This window comes from Pogonomyrmex barbatus, unplaced genomic scaffold (genome assembly GCF_055798465.1).
Source record: "Pogonomyrmex barbatus isolate J1 unplaced genomic scaffold, ASM5579846v1 scaffold1, whole genome shotgun sequence".
NCBI classification, from domain to species: domain Eukaryota; kingdom Metazoa; phylum Arthropoda; class Insecta; order Hymenoptera; family Formicidae; genus Pogonomyrmex; species Pogonomyrmex barbatus.
Window position 1 is genome coordinate 24,448,868 of NW_028297098.1, and position 20,162 is coordinate 24,469,029.

General features: G+C 37.3%; 1 protein-coding gene across 4 annotated transcripts in view; it reads left to right on the forward strand.

Annotated features, from left to right (window-relative positions):
• The window catches only part of LOC105434371 (proton-coupled amino acid transporter-like protein pathetic), a 26,732-nt gene continuing 6,570 nt past the window's right edge, over nucleotides 1-20,162 (forward strand). The window contains exons 1-5 of one of the 4 annotated variants that reach the window (XM_089079864.1): nucleotides 1-890; nucleotides 11,478-12,615; nucleotides 13,304-13,389; nucleotides 18,613-19,020; nucleotides 19,457-19,817. In XM_089079864.1, coding sequence (XP_088935990.1) covers nucleotides 12,535-12,615; nucleotides 13,304-13,389; nucleotides 18,613-19,020; nucleotides 19,457-19,817 — 936 coding nt within the window. In that variant the 5' untranslated portion in view covers nucleotides 1-890; nucleotides 11,478-12,534. Of the gene's footprint in view, nucleotides 891-11,477; nucleotides 12,616-13,303; nucleotides 13,390-15,488; nucleotides 15,564-18,612; nucleotides 19,021-19,456; nucleotides 19,818-20,162 lie in introns of those variants that run through there. The other 3 variants (XM_011650091.3, XM_011650090.3, XM_089079879.1) reach the window with 3 other exon arrangements.

Genomic DNA, 20,162 nt, shown 5'->3' on the forward strand with positions numbered 1-20,162 from the left:
GTCATTCTCGTGCCGAGTCTCTTCGACGGTCGCGATTCAACGTGCGGTACTTCAGGCTTCGGAATTCGACTAGAAATTTTTTAAATAAATCACAAATTCTTTTTTGGCCGTTCAACGTCACCGCAACGTCGCCGCATCGTCCCGGAAAGGGGGATGGCTCGCGTGCGTTTTTTTTTTTAGAGCGCGATTCGAAATCTTTTAGCGGATTCTCCAACGTTTCTCCGATAATACCTCACCGATTCTTCCCTCTCCCTTGTATCCGCAAACCAACTGCCCCCACCCTCCAGTTAACTGGCTGCTCCCACCGCAGGGCGACTTCCACGCAACATATACCGATCTCGCGGCACCCACGGAGGGAAGTTGATGTGAAAAAGAGGACGAAAGATCAGTGCGACACCGCTGTTCGTCCAAAGAGGCGAACCCTTACATTATCAGTTCGCGCGCTCGTCGAGGCTTGCCGCAACCCACCAGACGTACCGTGTGTACAAATAAGCGCACGCGGCGATATAATTTTCCTTCCCATTCGTGTGAACACGTATACGTACGTGCGTACACACACGTACACACGCATACACACATACACACACATACACACGCGCGAGACACATCGGGAGCGTCGAGACTCCCCCATTGGTAGCGGCTCGACGATTTCGGAGCGGATTCGCGTTTTCTATTCATCTCAACGCCGGACGCCGCGCGGATCAGAGGGAATCGTATATACATAAGTATATACAGCTATATATTTATATATATATATATATATATACATATATACTGTTTACATACTTGGAGTTAGATCTTTGGATCACGAGCGCAATCGGCACGCGAATTCAAGAATGTCGCACAATACGAAGGGTCTCGGAGTAGCGGTGCACGGGGGCAGAATTCAGGTGAGTTTTTCCCGAATTATTTACTATTATTTAATATTTAATTATCACATTTGAATTCATTCTCATCGAAAATTCTATCTAAGATATGTAAAAAAAACTTATGAAATGGTATTACATCATTAATTAATTCTATGCCGAGCAAAAATTTATATTTCTTATCAAAGTATATCGAGATAAAGTTATCTATACCCTACGTAAAGCACTACGTATCGCGACGCTTTGAATTTATCGATTTTATAAATGAAAATAGCAGAAAAAAGCTACATTTTTACACTATAATTTCAGAAATTTGTTTCCCTTTAAAAAGCATAACTCTCAACTGTCAAAATTAAATACCTCGTAAGTTGCTTCAAGCATTTTTTATAAAAGCGAGTTTTTACGAGGTAAAAATTGTACATAAATTGAATATATTTTTTTTTTTATCATAAGTAACGTCATTTTTACGATGAACGAAAGAAGATTTTTTGCCAAATATAACTTTTCTTGCATTTTTTTCGCGTCAAATCCTCGGTCAGTTAATTCCATTAAATTACCGTTAAATTATGCGCCATTCGTCGCGATAAAATTTGAATTTCAATTGTTGATTATAAAAGCTAGGACAAAAGCAGCTCAAAGACATTTTACGGCATTGACATATACGCGGGTTTCTTATACGCATATACATGCAATCGCCACGTGGCTACGATCGCGCGCAATACAGTCTCTCAAACGTCGCCGAACATCATGATATCGGTGTTAAGTCTATTCAGCCTACTTCTACGTAACCTACACTTTTGTATCCTTTTTTGTATTTAAAATAGAATAGATACATGAAACGAACGAAAAAGTGGAAAAAAAAAAATGATACACAGTAGGCTAAAATACACCGGCGATATCAGTAACAGGTCTATTTTTAACATGCCTACATTTCGAACATTTTTTTTGTATTCGAAATAAAATAGATATTATTTTACGTAAAAATGAGAAAAGGAGATTATAACGGGAGGGAAGAAGGGAGATAAGACGCTCGAATGATCATGTAAAATTAATAAAAATGAATCACGCGGGAAAATTTGATTTGAGTAATGCGTTTTATTACGGATATTCGCGCAATTCGTGACGACATGCGCGATTACGCACATTCTGCATACATAAAAGACAATTGTGTAATTAGGTGACTGCATTTAAACGACTAGTCAAGACGCTGTCAGTATACTGTTCTCTGCGATTATGTTTCGCATTTTTTTTCTTTTTTTTCCAGTACATTCATTTTTTTTTTTTTTCCATTGTATTCGACTTTGCGAAAATTAATTGTGATACATCGTAATCTACTAGAATTTAAAGACAATATAACGGTTACTTCGATAACATTTTAATATTAATTTGATCAGACGCACTATCGGAATTCTGAAGTAATTTTTATCTTTATCATTTATCGCCTCATCACATAAACTGTAATGCAAACCCCATCTCCCACGTTACGCAATCTCGGCAAATCGATGACTTCGAGATAAGGAGGAATTCTCGTGAAACACGTAACATTGATCTTATATACTCGATGATAACGATTTAGTTATAAATTTCTCGATATCCCAGACGATCATGAGTCATCGCGAAAAAACAAAATGTCCGATAAAAAAATTACCATTCCTCGAGAAATCGTTATCGAGCGGTCGTTCTCTTTGAATTAACGCACACACGCAAAAAATGCGCGCACAGCATACGATACACGTCATTCATTATCGCGAATTATTTCGGAACTAAAAGGTGTTTCATTACTGCTTATCTATACATTTCATCCAGATACCATTCTTTGATTCAGATTGCGCTCTATTAAACATCACCGAGCCACGCTGCATTATCACAATATGATACGAAGCGCACCGGATGATTGTCTTGAAAAAAAGAAATCGGCATACTTTATATTTAAAAATCGTGCGATAACACGCGATATTTCTTCAAGAACCATCGTCACGTTCGGTTTATGCAAATTCGTATGCATATATTCGTACGTATGTATGTACGATCTTTCTGCTAGAGAAAAATTTTTAATTTTCTTGCGCGCAACAAGATCTCTTTTAACTTTACAATTTTAACATATGCGAAAGTCGGTCGCAGCGTGAAAATGTTATTTTTGACCGACCTTTGAATCGCACACGCGGCTATTTACGATTTCAATAATGTTTAGTTTCCCACGATTACACGTCAAACACGTAGCGTGAGTTTTCTCTGAACGTTATTTATTATTAAACGAAATAATTTGTCATAAGAAAAAAATAATTATTAAAATAATTGACACAAAATTATGATCTTAAAATAGTTTAAAGTTTATTTCATATCATTAAGAGTCGAATTGAACGTAGTATTTTTATGCTTTATTTATTTCGATGCACGATGAAGAAATATTGCTTTTTATCGTCTGATCGGACGGTTTAGTTTCTGTTGTGACCCCGATCGATTGGAGACGAAGGTGGTTTTCCTCGAGACTCATTGGCTGTGCGTTGACTTTGTATCAACGATCGATGCTATGCGGTGAATAAACCGACTTACAGGTTAAATTTAACTTGAGTACGAGGCAGTTAATTCTTATACTTGTACTACGCAAATCGCAATTTATTAATGAATGAGAAATATGCCCGACTGGAAATGTTTGCATTTTTTTTTCTATTCCAGTAGATAAGATAAATTTTTTATCACGTACATGATTTTATATGACTGAAACGTTGAATTTTCTAGAATACTTAGTTTGTTTTCATTTTCTATTTTATTTTAATTTTGTATTATTGAAATCTGTTATAATTTTCATTTTTATTGAATATAAATATAAATTTTTATTCAAATTATGAAGATATTTATCGTATTTATTAAATAAAATTAAAATCTATATTATTAATAAATAAAAATTTATAAAAAATTTATCAAAGCACTCACTTAACGCTTTTAATATTCTTCTTTCTTTATATAAAAAAAAATTGTTCAATTCTCGTTTAAACAAAAACTGGAATTAACAGCTTTATTTATAATAACTTGATATGGAAATAATAAATTTTTTGCATTAACCTTTTCAACAAATTGTTGCCTAAACGTTCGAGTACAATTACCAAGAAGGCTTGATTCTTAAGAATTCTCCACTTCTTGTGAATCCGATTTCTCCATGTTAACAGAATTTCCTAGAAATTGGCATTCACACGTAAACCTCTCTACAGTCTCTTTCATCTTTTGTAGATTCTGATTAGTTTTTTTCATTCATAATTTCTTATTATTCGAAAGTCAATGGACTGTATCATCTTTCGTAATTAAAAATATCTTTTTTTTTTTAATCACACGATCTATTAAATCGTTTAGTGGTCTGCTCGGTCAGTCACTTCGTGACATGTCTAGCAACAATGGCAAGTGGCACGGCAAACGGCACGCTACGTCATGGAAATTTCCTCAACTGACACCTTTCCTCTTCCTATCTTTCTCAGTTTCTCCTTCTTTCTCTCTCTCTTCCTTTCGCGTCGCGTCACCCCTTCTTCCTTCCGTTCTCTCCCTACTATACTTCACCGACCCCCTCTTTCTAGTCCCCTTCTTCGGTCCCGCCCCTATTCTTCAGCCGATCTTGATGACTCGAGTCGGCTGTATTAACGCCAACTTTTTCGCTGTTCTTTTCCTCAAAAATGATTACAAGACATCGTGTCATGTGCGCTGCTAATTTCTATCATTACGAGAAAATACTATGTTTAGTTTTAGACGTGTAGCTCAAAGCGTCAAAGCGTGACCTTGACTACAGAGGACTTATATTTCTTCTTGCATATTGAACAACTTCTTTTTCCTCGTTGAGATTTAATGAAATGTTTCAATTAACTCGCATAATTAAACTTCCGTTCGCGGATTGCATTCCATTGCAATCTAAGATGCAACCTTTTGCAAACTAATGTCAAATTAAAAATAAAATAATTATTTCTTGATATGTAAGACGCACAGTTGATTTCTAGTCGTTGATTTTATTTTAATTCAATATATTCTATAACATTTTATAAAATTTAAAAATTTTAAAATCAATTTTTTTGCATAGTTAATTTTAATTTACTTTTTAGATTATTTCTCTTTAATGCAACTTTTTTTATTTTATTTATTTATTATCACATAATTAAACTCGTAATATTAATAATTATGTATAAAAATGTGAACTATATAGATTAAATTTCAAGTTATAAATAATTTTGCTGTTTTCATTCCCAAAGTCTCAATGTCAAACGCGTATTCTTGATTTTCGTAATTGAGCGCATTCTTAAAAAAATTATATATTTACAAACCGAACGTATTTGCAAATATAGAAAATTATTCACAGAAAATAACAATCAAAAAAATCCAAATCTATTAGAACAATACAAATACAAATTGAATTCATTCACTTAAAATAACTTATATTTACTAATAAACTTGTTTTCTTTCCTCGATAAATATAACTTGTTGCATGCTACTTATATGATAAGGAAAGAAAATGTAAACAGTTACACATTGTTTAAAGTGCTCTCTCATGTCGTATACCCAATCATGTCGTACAAAATCATAATCTAGAAATATATATATAATATATATAACTTTATCTCACGTATATCTTGTGACATTTATGGGACATATATTTAGCTGTCAATGCGATCGAATCGCGATTAAATTCGATACATTCGTTAGCTACGGCTCTCCGGTGATAAATCCAAAATGGAAAATTTGCGAAGATAATGGTGGAAAACGTAAACGTCATTGTCACGTGCGCTAAATGCGTCTATTATCATGCGCATACGTCATGCACAGTTAAACACATTGGTAATCCGAGTGGTACGCGATTTGATGACGCGCGCAAATTATATAACAAACAATGTACGGAGAATTTTAAGTAGGCGTGACTCACGCGTCGGTGTATTAATATGAATTCGCCTATTTCGCGCTTTCAATTAAGTTTCGCGCGTGTGAGTGCACGTGGCTCGTCGCGGTCGGCGAGCGGCGGAGCCGTTCGCTCGCCGAGCTGCGGGAGTTCAGTGGTCTGCGAGAGGTAGAAGTCACGCGAGTCTACTCGAGACTCGAGCTGTACCGAGTGTTCCAATGGAACTGGACGGCCTTCCGAGGCGAGATGAGGCAACGATAACGATCTATGCAAATCGCGATCGTACAATGACGATTGACGCGTGTGCGCGGAGAACTCACGTCGCACACATCGCGAATGAGCTATAGGCCGCAGCCGCCTTTTCACGCGGAATCACCGTTACATAAAGAGATCAAAGCTAGACGGGATTAGTCTCGGACGATTAGATATGTAAAAATTGGATAATGGACCGATGAACAAAAGAGAGATGACGGGGGAATAAAATTTGCCGTGAATAGACTCCGAATATACTGCACTTATGCTTAAGTCGTCGGCGTCGCTATTACTATTCTGACGTTTCCGCCGTCTTCGGTGACGAAGCATAATTGCCCGCACTTGATTCGTCCGGGTCGCGATTCGGCCGAACCACGCAACCAGATTAAGAAGGTCAATGCTGTTACTAGCCAGTTCAACGGCAATTTATGCGTTGCGCACGTGAATGCTGTATAACAGTCTGTTCTCTATACTTTTTTCTTTAATGACATTTTCTATAACGATATTATACATTGCTTATTGTTATTTCTTAATTAAAGAAAAGAGCATTTTACGTGCATTTTAAAATTAAGTTATAATTAAAAAAAGCGATCCCGATAAATTGATATATAAATTTGCAAATTTGCCTGACATTATACGCATCATTAAGCCATTAAATCATTGTAATGTCAAAGTGTCTCTTTATAAATATTTAGTTAAAATTACACAATAAGAAAATAAAATAAAGAAATATAAGAATAAAATTAGCAACGTTTATTTAAATAGATGTTTTACATAGTCATATTATAAAAATAATATGACAATCTAAATTTTTAATACACATGTTGTTTTTAATACAATAGTGTAACAAAAAATTTGTATTATTGGACAGGACATAAATTTCATAAATGTAATAAAATAATTATAAATTTGAAATCACTCAATTATTGTATATTACAAAAATCATAAATTTTTTTGAATATTCTTATATAAAATCAAGACATACAATAATTAATTAAAAATTCTAGCTATCTATTAATATTCAAACTAAGAAAAGAACCCTCTTTTCTACATAGATTTTACAAAATCTATTCTATCGGAAGTACAATTTATGACTCTTAAAAAAATGATTTATCATTTCATGACGTAAGAAAACGAAGAATTCTTTCCCGTTTAGTACAATAATTTTGCAAGTCACTATATAATAATCGCGTATATAATAATTAGGAATATTAAGTGTGAATAATGAAATTTGAAGTCACTTTGCGATGAAACTTTCCAAAGTGAAACTTCAGATATAAATTCACGTTCCTTTTTTTGGAATTATTTGAGAAACACTACGTGGTGTGTGTGTGTGTGTGTGTGTGTGTGTGTGTGTGTGTGTGTGTGTGTGTGTGTGTGTGTGTGTGTGTGTGTGTGTGTGTGTGTGTGTGTGTGTGTGTGTGTGTGTGTGTGTGTGTGTGTGTGTGTGTGTGTGTGATACATGCGCACGTAATTCAGGGACATCAGTAGGAACAAGAGTGCGCGAGACTCCCACGCGAATGCAATCGTGCGTAACGCACCGTTTGTCGAGATGAGGATGTGACGTTGCTGTCAGATTCGTTATTTCGCCGCCGCCGCCGTCGCCGACTGCTAGCTGATTCGCATTACATCGTGTATGTATGTATATATATATATATATATATATATATATATACATACAAATGACATGCGGCGCGAGCATGGGTCGGGCGAACAGCGATCGCATTCAGTCCGAGTCTCGCAATAATTCGCCGTTATTGTGGCATTGAAGTCACATGCTTTGTGCCGAAAGGAACGCAAAAGCCGCGACCTCTAATACATCGCAATTTCGTTCAATAGAGAGCCCATTGCGCCGATTTGCGATTCGGGACTCGCTCATTAGCGCGACTTTATATTTGGACAGGGCCGTTTTTAGTGACGCTTTTGAACCGATTAAATTTTTCCTACGCAATGATTCGACAGCGGATGGCGACCGAAATATCTATCGGAATGATGCATGCATCATTGTCGTGTTCCATTAGTCTAGACTTTGATCAATAAAAGTCTATCAAACTTATCAATTTTGATCTCGACTTATTGTTAGCAACAAGACCATTATCTTTTGATATAAGATTTATATTAAAGAATTTGTGACACGCGCGTAACGCGTGAACACACATACATATGTCTTATACACATGTATATTTATTTTTTTATTTCACAAGATAATTAACATTAATATCTCTATAATATTCGAATTATTTTTCGTGCCTGAAAAAATTTGTATAATTAATGTATAGACATTGTCCTTGAATATAAATTGACATTAAATCTTTAATTTAATATTTTAATATTTTGTTATAAAAATCAAGGATTTCTTTATAATAAAAGATTCTTGATCTTTTTTATTATAAAATTAAAATTTTTTTATTATAAAAATAAAATTACTAAAAAATGATACAATAAAATGCTCCGTTAAATTATGCTGAAAATGAAATAAGACTAAGAAAAATATAAATATATGAATATATAACTTCAAAATTACATGGCATTATGGAAGATTAATAATAATAAATATATATATATATATATATATATACATATCACATAGTGCATTTAAAATAGCCAAATAGTCAAATTAAAATAGTCAAATTATTGATTCAATTAATATTTATTCCGATATTTGTTTATTGTATTTTTATTAATAATAATAATTCATATTTGATTTTTAACATGGATGTATTTAATATTAAAATCTAAAGAGAGAAATTGATTATTTATATATCGAATTCAATGTCCATGATATCATCGATACAATTATATTTGATTTGTAGGAGTGAATTTAATTATCTCTCGTCTAGACATACATTATGTTTGCATAAGTTTTTTAGGTATGTTCTGTCTTGTACATTATGCAAGAAATGAAATTAGTTCGCGATAAAGCAAGGAAAATCTTAACTAAAAGACTAACCATTAATAAATCAATGAATAAATATAAATATTTCTAATAAAAAGTAATAACTTTTATCTTTCTCCTTGAGCGCGATATAAACTAAAAAGCAGATTTTGTTTTCGCATCTCGTATTGAAAATCCTTGTAGCTTTATAGTTCCTATATAATAAATTTGCTTTAGACGTATGTATTCTATAAATACATCCAATCGTGTTGAACCTTCTCAATCATCGAAATGATCGAAGTTCATTCTCAGCGTAAACGACGACGTAGAAACTCTACTTCGTGCCGTTTATTATGCGCACGCGAAACAATACACGGAAAAGTAATGTGCCGACAGGCGGTACAATTTGCATGATTGCTCAATATCAGTGTACATTTAACGACTGTCACGAATTGGCCGCGTTATCTCTCGTGCCCGTATTTGCTCGTGTGGAATTGTGTGCGTATATTTTGCCGCTAATGACACAACGACCGCGCGCGATTAGCCTTCAAGGCCTTGGCCGCTTGGCTCCCCCATTTCGATATACCGCTTTATCCCTTCCTTCTTCCCGTCGCTGATTAGGCTCTACCCCCTACGTGTACGAGTACTTTTTGAGGTTTCCACTTATCGCACGATTAGACTATATCTCATCCATTAACAGATCGTTATATCAGAACCGTAAGAATGTCCGCTGTTCGCTGTGAAGTGAGAATCACGAGTTTATCCTCAACGTTTTTGATCACGATAATGTCCAAGTCTACAAAATTGATAACGAAGTAATTAGCATTTTTTTTTTTTTTAGTAATATTACCGTTACATTTTATGATAAGCAATTATAATGATTCCGATTTTTTTCAACAGACGCTTGTTTCACAAGGTTTGGTTTTCATTATGTTTTCGAATATCAAGCCTCTCTTATATAACATTAGAAAGGATTAAAATATTATATATCTATTATATAAATATGTAGAATTATTTAAGTGTCACCGCATACCTCAATGGCCAAAGACATTCGTCTGGAAAATGAGTGATCCAGGTTTAATTCCTGGCTGAGGTGATATTTTTCGCAATAAGAATTTTTTGTAAAAGATAATGGATTTTTCAAAATGATTATCGTTCCGTTTAAAAGGGAAATAACTATATAGCTTTAAATTGCTGCGTTGCAAATCCGTTAAAAATAGTGATACATAGTTTGCAGTATAAATAATTGTCCTGAATTTATGAGATATAAATTCAATAAAAAAACTTATTAGACACTACTATAAGACCCTTGCCTCTCGCACAATACCATCATCTTATTGTCATCATATCATATATATTGTTAATATATATATTATTAATTAAATCCTAAACCGCGATTCATATCATGAATTTTATAACTATTGTTCTTATTTGTATAAATATTAAATCTTCAGTTATAACGGTCGCCAATAAAAAAAAAAAGGCATATCTTAATTCATCATAACGATTCGTCGTTGTACATCTCGCTTCAATTTTTGGCTGGAAAGAAAGAGAGGGAAGAACGAAATAGTTTCCGCGCGGCAAATCTCTCTCTCTCTCTCTCTCTCTCTCTCTCTCTCTCTACTTTCTACAGAGAGAGAACGCTACGCATCGCTTCGTTTTCGTCCGGTCGAGACGCCGCGGTGCAAAAATAGACGCCGAATTTGTGGCGGCGGCGGCGGCGGCGGCGGCGAGGCCGGCCGACACGAAGGTGTACAATTGGAAAGGAGGAATCAGGTCTTCTCGGTTTCGGTGTGCGTGTTCGGCGAACGTCTCGTCGAGGCGATCGGCACAGGTTTAGATATTTACCGTCGACCGGAACAGGACGGGATATTATGCGTAGGCGCCGTTACGGATGCATGCCCCGTGCGTCGTTGACGACGCTACCGATGTCCGAAATAAGCACAAGGGACGTGTGTGGATTACGCGACGAACCCGACCGACAAACTTTCAACGCGAACGAGTTTTACGATGCGAAATTAAGTGTGGACTGTAAAACGTATGTGTTGCCTGAAAAACGCGAGACGAATTCAAAACGCGCTTATTCGCTTACATAATATATATAACAGCTTACGCGTTTCGGAGGATTGACTTCGTAAAAAAAGGATTGATGTCCGAAAGGATTGATGTCCGAGATGAATATTTTTGTGTTCGGTCAACAGTTTATTCAAATTGGATAGGTAGATTACGTCTGTCGTATTGTTGACGTTTCGCGTTTCATCTTTAGACTCGACATAGTAAATTTTCAGCTGCGCTCTAAACGATAGCTTCGTTCGTGCGAATGTATTTACACGTACGTTTGTTCTTAACGACGTCGACTTAATTTGTCATAATGATTTTAACGTGAAATAACGAGAGCCATTATGGAACTACCAAACTAACTGCGAAAATTGCGTCTATTTTTGAAGTATAAATATTAGCATGTAAAAAATATTCCACTTTAAAATAAACTTAGGAGACAGTAAACGTGTGACGTGGATAATGATGTATAAATAAAATTCTCTCTCTCTCTCTCTCTCTCTCTCTGTCTCTCTCTCTCTCTCAATTTTCGCTTAGTCATATTTGATCGTTCCAGGACTTTTAGGACACGGTATACATGTATTTTCCTCGTGAGAAGATGAATCGCCGATGAACGACGTATCCTCTAATACGCCAGCCAAACTGCAGAGGCGGCTGACGATTTCGGGATCCGTCTGTCATCGCCGTTCAAACAGAATCCTGTTTAAACCTGGTTAGCGGTCGATCAGATGGCCGGCAGAGAGACGCGCGGCTCACGTGAGCCCGCGTCCATTTGCTCTTCCTATTTTCGTAGTCGTACGGTATATAAAGAGAGCCCCCCCGTCCTCGGTGAGCATTGCCGAAAGATTTTGGCAGCGGTAGCCGCGCTTTTCTGCGCCGTGCGCGGCGCCGTACATAGAGCGGGAGCTTTCGAGACGCGCGTGGACGCGTGAGCGCGGGTAGAAGAAGAAGAAGAAGAAGAAGAGGAGGAAGAAGAGGAACATCTCGAATACACGCGGGGAGGACACGAGACAAGCTTAGTTTATCCGTTGGCATTTCGCGAACGTCCATCCATTCCCGCAAGCGACGCCCGTCGTCGTTTTGCATTCGCGCATCGACGCGATCGATTTTCGCGCTTCTTCCCCTGGACACCGCGCCATAGGCGGAGCGGAGCTTAAAGATAGACTCCTGTTCGTCCTCGCTTCATCGCGCTTCACCTCTCCGGACCCGCGAGGACCGAACTCGAAACGTTAACGCGAATGACGTAATGCCTTCGCGATCACCCGCGAAAGAGCCCGCGTTCTTCTCCAAGGGGAAAGAAATCCTCAAAGTCGGCTCCGCGCGAACGTTCCGCGCCGTTCTCCGCCGTTTTCCTCGCGGCTCGATTTGATTCTTCCTCCTTCACGTGGTGCGTTTTCTGGATCGGGGATCTCGATCGCCGCTGATCGAGATTGGAGCCGGATTAATGGCCGAATGTTACCTGACGTGAACTCCAAATATTGATAACGTGTCAATGGATGACACGTGATGCGAATGAACATTGGTCCTTCTGCGAAACCTAGGCAGTGTTTATCAAGATTAATTACGTCTCAATTACGTTCAAAGAGTGAAGAGGAAGACGAAAGAAAGCGAAAATGGGGAATACCGACAGTTCCCATGATGTGGAAATGAGCTCGCTGTCGATAGCGACGGTGAACGATCGTCCCCATATTATGGTGAATACGAATTATAATAATTAATAATCAAGGTAATTCATTAATCGACAAGGGTAGCAAAGTTTAAAGGAAACAAGATGTATTTAAAGAAATTTCTCAATATTCAAATACCTTTTCAATACCTTGTCTTAGGACATCCTGAGCATATTCAAGACGATCCTAGAATATTTTGTTCATGTGGAATAACACATAGATTTTTTATAAAATTTTTCGAAGATTCGATAATTGGTCCAAATCTTTATTGTACGTTTTTTTATTTAATTCACGCGTCATTGAATGAGGTTTGCGCGATTGCGCGATGACGCGCGTTAAGGCTGACTGATTTACCAAAGAGTCATCATTATTACGTCAAGTCGACAGCCGAAACAGGTTGTAAAACCCGGAAACTCGTCCAGTGAAACACGCCCAGTAAACAACAGAGCGCATGTGTATGCAGTTTAATGCGTGGACTCGCATCGGGCATGCAAAGGCTATCTATAATCCCAGCGTTGTTGTAAAACTGACCTACCCCAATCCGTTTCCCCTCCCAAAATCACGAGCGGGTCATTGCCATTCCGATGTATCCAAAAGTGTCGCCGCATTCGCCGATAATAATTTTCGTCTATTTTCGACTCGCTTGATTAATTCGCTCGCTTCGCGGATGTCGTAGTTCATTCGACTCAGCTCGACCCTCCTTATTCTGTTACAGAGAACGCCAATGCGCCCGATGATAGCGGAATACGAGCCAAAGAAGCAGGGTGTGAAAACCGAACTTTCAGACGTGGTGCTTGTCAAGTAAGTCTTAAAAATGTAAAGAAATCAACGCGAACGAACAGCTCAACAGATAGTTGAGCGTGTTCACTATCTGCTACCACGACCAATCATCAACCATTGCTTTCTTGCCAAACCCAAATGCTCAAGCAAACGTGAGTGAGAAAAAAAAAAGAAAAAAACTCCCCGAGGATCATATATTGTGCATTTTTTTTCCGTTAATATATGTATTCTATCATTCTCTTGTGTTATATACTTGTTACTGCTATAATATATTTTTAATTGACTACTCTTGTTTTGTTTTTGTTATATTTTTTTTTTGTTTACCGTTAAACTATTCTAATCGTTAGTATTACACACTAATCGTGCATACCGCCTGATCGCTGACGTAGAATTCGTAGCGTAGCTGGCACCAGGGATGCTTGACGGCCGCCTGCTGAATCTTGGACGACTGCGAAGTTGCTCGTTTGTGTGTTGTATAGATATGTACCTGCTTACAATGTCATCATGTTCCTTCACGTCGTGCGAATGAAAAATTCATAATTAAAAAATTCATAATTAGAGATATATAGATCTCATTAACTCTCAAGATATAATCGATCGTTTTTTTTTAAATTTGAAAAATACATATTTATGTATATATACATATTTATGTATATATTCTTCTTTTTTGTTACTTACATAAATGATACATTTTAAATAAAGTTTTTTTTCCAAATTTTGCTTCAGAAACTTTTTTCAGAAAATTAATTAAAATGAATTTCATAATTTATTGTTATTTTGAAGTGAATAATATTTAAAATAATCTCGAAACAGTCCAAGTTTATTATCCATAACAACGAAAACACCATGCCTTGAGAGTTAAAATTAGTGTCAAATTTATAATTTGCGAATCGTTCCATCACTTTCATCTCATTGATAACATATTTATATAAAAATGTCTATCTCATCATGTGAATAAACAATCAAGAAGTGAAGAAAGATTAATATTTATGATGATAACATTTTATCTCGAGAGATAAATAATGAGTCGAAAATCTTATTTCTCGATATTATACACAAGATAATAATATAACAAAATAAAAATCGTGTAAATAAAAACTATTTGCCTAAATATCGCATCAATTAATTTAATATTAATGTCATATTTAAAATTTGGCTATACTATATATAAGATATTATACTAAAGGAAAAGCATTTATTATTATATAAATATTTCTTTCTGCAATAAAGTTTTCACTTCTCAAAATGGAACGATGGTTGATGAAGCTTCTCTTTGACGGCTAAGAAATGTATCTTTCGCTTTTCCGCATAAAGTACGTGTAAATAATCGAATAAATGAGAAGAGCAGCAATAAAATCGCGAACGTTGATGCGAATGATTCACTTCCTCCGTCGACCGATTTAGCGATGCGGCCGCTAACGAAATCTTTGGATCCTTTGCGCTTGAAACGAGACTCCTCTCTGCTGCTGTTTTATCCGTCACTCGTCGAAACCCATTTACGCAACGGTCTTTTTGCACGTGCGAATTCTCGTGACCTTGAAGTAGTTTGCACGAATTGCGCGGTTGGTTGATCTTTAATACCTTCGCGCTTATGCATTTATGCATTATCCCGGATTTCCTGCATTATTCTCAGTATCGCTGCTCGCGCTGTTCTAATTTCACTAAATGGAATATCCGTATAGTCGATTATACACCAAGGCCGGCCGATTTCTATTTCGAATTCTTGTCCTCTTCTCGTATCATTCACGACTTTTAAGTTGCCAAAGTCAATTACGTTCGTACGCGATAACGGATTCCTTCCTAAATATTCAGAATAAATAATTAAATTTTTCGTGAAATTAAATTATAGCAAAAATCTCACGTATATTTTTCTCCAATAATTTTGATTATCGAAAAAGTGCAAGTTACAATGCTTAAGAAAATATAAAATCTTAATCACATTTTTTGCGCGCTTTAATAGAACGGATGTTAAGTACCTATATAATAATTAGGCGAATCGTCTTCATAAGAGAATTGTTCGATAAAAAAATTTATTATACCAGATTAACCGTCAATTTATATCGTTATCGTTCTTGCGCGTATTTGCATAATTTGTGTCGAATTCGGTCTCTGGTCCACAGGAAAACGGCAACAGAAGGAGGACCGGTGCGGTTCCTCTGTCGCTAATCGAGAATGCTTCGTGTAGAGGTCATGCGGTATGCAAAAGCAGAATATTTTTCCAGAGGATAAAGGATTTGTCTTTACTGTATAATATGTGCATTTATATGATTCCAGACTAGCGTATAAACTCGGGCTCTATGAAAGTGCTCTGCGAATAATGAAAGAGAACGAAAAAAAAAAAAAAAAAAAAAAAAGATACTATCGTTGAGAAAAAAAATAAGAAAAAAAAAATGCGGCACTCTCGGATCGACAGCTTTTTGACACTTTAGCTCGATGAAACTCGCACAAAAACGATGACACGACGCGACACCGACGCGATGCCGACTTGGACGCGACACGAAAATATCATTGGACGGTTGCAAAATCCGTGGCCAAGAGCCGAGACATTGGCATATCGATTCGGTGATAGATCGACGGGTGTAGAAGCGAAAAAAAAAAAAAAATACAAGAAAAGCGAAAAAAAAAAAAACGAAAATGCTCGGTCAAGTGCGAAAAGCTCGGCGAGCAAAAAGGAGGCTTTGTTAGTCGTCGTACTGCGTCGTGGCGCTGGGCGTCGCGGTGATATGCAGTGCGGTGGTTGCGGCTGCCCCTCTGTATGTATACGCCTGTAAAACCGCGACGCGTGAACCCTACGTCACGTTGTGTGTGACACACGTGACACGGACATACAGATTCTAATCCCAGAGCTTTCTCGAAACAGAAAGTTTCGCACGACTACGGAGAGAAACTACCGCACCTAAAAGATATGGGTACCTATAATACCTAAACACCTATACCTTACTCTTTTTTTTTTTTTTTTTTTTTTTTTTTAACAAGCTAACATACATAAACGTTATATGCGTTATACCCCACTCTCTCTTTCTGTGTTCGCACGCACACCCACACACAAGCATACGTACGCATATGTACGGGCCAAAACTCTACTCGTACCACGCGACCCGCGTTTTTCGATCCCCATTTATCGATCGGCTCGATCTACAGATCGAAGGAAGAAAATTCCGGCGACGATTAATAAACTTAAATTAATGGAATTTGAGATGTCATTGAGAAAGCGAGGACGTGTTTGCATGTAATCTCGTTGATTATTACACATGTCGATGTGCCGTCGTGTCCCCTCCTCCTCCCCCCCCCCCGTCCCCTTAGAATCCGTTCTATCTGCTGTCGTCCGACTTTTCAGGGTGTTAATTGCGTGGCATTTGCGATTGAGCGCGTGAATGCAGGGAGCGCGTGGAAAAAGGGCAGGTAACGCGAACCGTTGTTTACACTCGTGATCATGGAATGCGCAAATTCAGCACTGTTATCGCTGCGAAATTTTAACAACAAAACGATATCATTTTGCGGAGTCTTATTTTCAATTCCGACCAGCGATTGCGAGTCATCCGACTCGAACTCGGTGAAATTTCGGCTAGAAAGGAAAGAAGAGTTGCCTGTAAAGAATATACATAGATTTTATTCAGCAATTGTAATCCGATACAAACTAATCGCGCGATTCAAGTTTCACGTGTTATTTACGTGAACGACAAAGCGAACGACAGTTGGCGTTACACTTTTTTTTTTTCCACGCGTATTCCAGGGAGATGATCTGATGAAACGTAAATGCGCCGAGAGAATAAATATGATAACGATATGAAAGCACAAGATAATAAAAAAACAGTAAAATATTCCGAAGTATGGACACATACAATTTTGTTTACACTTATTATGTTTTTAAAATATTCATACTTTTAACAATACTATAGTACAGTAACAAATTGCTTTTATGATTCTTTAAATATAATATCGTAAAATAATACAGATTTATTCAATGAAGTCGCGAAATTTTAAATACAAGAACGAATTCGCAGTAATTTATGCCTGTTTGATAAATACGATAGAATCTAAACTTATGGATTATTTCCTTCACGATCTTCTCTCGGTGCAAACGGACGGAGAGTCAAAACGCAGAAGGAGAAACAGCTGTTCGAAAAATTCGAAGAATAGATTAAGTATTCGCAGAATACTTTGCATTACTCAATCATACGGACGATGTGGAATCGATCCAATCTAGGAGATCAAAATCTTATTCCAAAGTCCTCGTCCAATTTATTCACTTCAGATATAGTCGTTCGATAACAATTCTCGTTTTTACGCATGTGCTGAAGCTTAAAATGTATAAAAACAGCTTTCCTTAAGCATTTCTAAAAGTCAAATATCAATTTGAAAAGGTGAAATCGTAGCACTCACTCGAAAATACTTTTTCTTAAAGATTAATATAAATTGATAACATAAATTTAATATCAAATAATGGGGAAAGTATTTTTCTATATTTATGATATGAAATATATAAAAATTTTCGTCTCTCGTCGGCTCTTTGCGCATTAATTTCTACGATCACGCGACGCGAATTCAGATGCTGTTCGGCTTAACCCTTTCTCTTTCAAAGACTTTTAATGCAGAAGTTCGATCATGATAGCGACTAATAATATGTTAATACGAAACTCTCATCTTCGCAGGTGAAATGATCGTTAAAGATGCACCGAAAAATCACGATGCATGCATGTTCTCGCATGCGTCTCACACCCTGTCTGCGCCTCCACTCTCCGTCTTTCCCTGGCATGCAAGCGTGAGAGAAAGAGAACTCTCCTATTTTGGCACACTCTCTTATTATATTCCCCTCTCGCATTAAAATCGTGATGTAAGTCGTGGGCACCAGGAAAGCGCCGTAAAACCGTGTAAAACAGGCCAAGTCCCACGTAACACTTGTATATCCCACATGCGAGAAGAACATTATATATATATATATATATATATATATATGGGATGTCGCAGAACTGCTCTGCCTTTTTCTACGCGCTCTTTGAGATCAATCCAATCTGTAGAGAATTCAATTAAACATATATCATTTTTCTCCTAACTCTATAATCGTCGCAATTGAATATCTCGCACGGGCTCTTGCCGATCGAAATTGATCAAAACGGGTCCGTAGATAGAAAGGAAGCTGCGAGCTGTCCTTGCGAGAGAACATCCTGTATATACGTAATTTATCGTCCCATTCATCCTCAAAATCTCGCTCGCTACCGATTACTAACGCCGACGGTTTTGCAGATACAAGTGCGAGAAAAATGACGTGCCCATTACGGTAACGAATGGCTCGACTTTGCCGCTCGTGGAACGACCGACCGACGAGGAGGCCGCCCTTTACGACCCGTTCGAACATCGCAAGCTCGCCCACCCCACCTCGGACCTCGACACGCTCATACATCTGCTCAAGGGGAGTCTGGGTACGGGCATACTCGCGATGCCGATGGCCTTCCGCAACGCCGGCCTCGCCTTCGGTCTCTTCGCCACCTTCTTCATCGGCGCGGTGTGCACCTACTGCGTCCACATCTTGGTCAAGTCCGCCCATCTCCTGTGTAGGCGGTTGCAGACACCTAGTCTGGGCTTCGCTGACGTGGCCGAGGCTGCCTTCCTAGTGGGGCCCGAATCCGTTCAGAAATACGCCAGACTCGCCAAGTGAGTTTTTCCCACAGGGAACATGATGTTACGACGATGTATTTTGTTTTATGAGCCTTCAGAAGATATAGGCCGGTATTTATAGTCAGTTCTTGCGACAGATCGTCTTGAATAAGCTCATGCTCACAGCTATCCTATTGGTCGAAATGTTTTGTATCTTAAGATGATCTTAAATATAAGAATATAAGAGAACTATCTATGAATACCATAGGCCGATATTCATAATTGATTCTTATTTTAAGAGCGTCTTAAGTAATGTCTTAAAATGCTAATACGGCTCTGTGATTGGTTGATAATCTCTTAAGACAATACTTGAGATACTATGAATACCGGCCGTAAAACGCGACAGATTTCTTTCCTGTATTTTCGTAAAACTCGATATGTCCATCGCGTTACTATTTCAGTCTGTTACTTAATGTTTTTTAATGCGTTGCAGGGCAACTATTAATTCGTTCTTGGTGATCGATCTGGTCGGTTGTTGCTGCGTATATATCGTCTTCATCTCGACCAATCTCAAGGAGGTCGTGGACTATTATACGGAAACGGACAAAGATCTGCGAGTATACATGGCGGCGTTACTGCCATTTCTCATCATCTTCTCTCTAGTGAGGAATCTCAAATATCTCGCACCGTTCTCGATGGTGGCGAACATACTGATCGCCACCGGTATGGGCATCACCTTTTACTATATTTTCCACGATCTGCCTACCATCAGCGATGTACCAAATTTCTCCAGCTGGTCTCAGCTGCCCCTTTTCTTCGGTACTGCTATCTTTGCGCTTGAAGGTATTGGTGTTGTAAGTATTATTTATATATCTTATATATCATTATTCTCCATAACAAACTTTGTTGTTGTGTTTTATTAATAATAATATTTAATGCGAATAAAATATTATAAATATTAAACTTGTAATTTAAAACTTTTTAAACAAAGTTATTTAGACTGATGTGTGTCAATAGGTAAATTCGCGGTTACAGTCACATATTATTTAAGGCGATCTTCTTTATATTTGGATTTATTAATATTTTCAAGAAACCAATTTCTAACTACATGTCATTAACTTACGTCTTTTGAAAACATAACAATTAAAAGACTTGTGTCTCACGAATATATATTCGGTAATAATTAAATTCCCACGAGA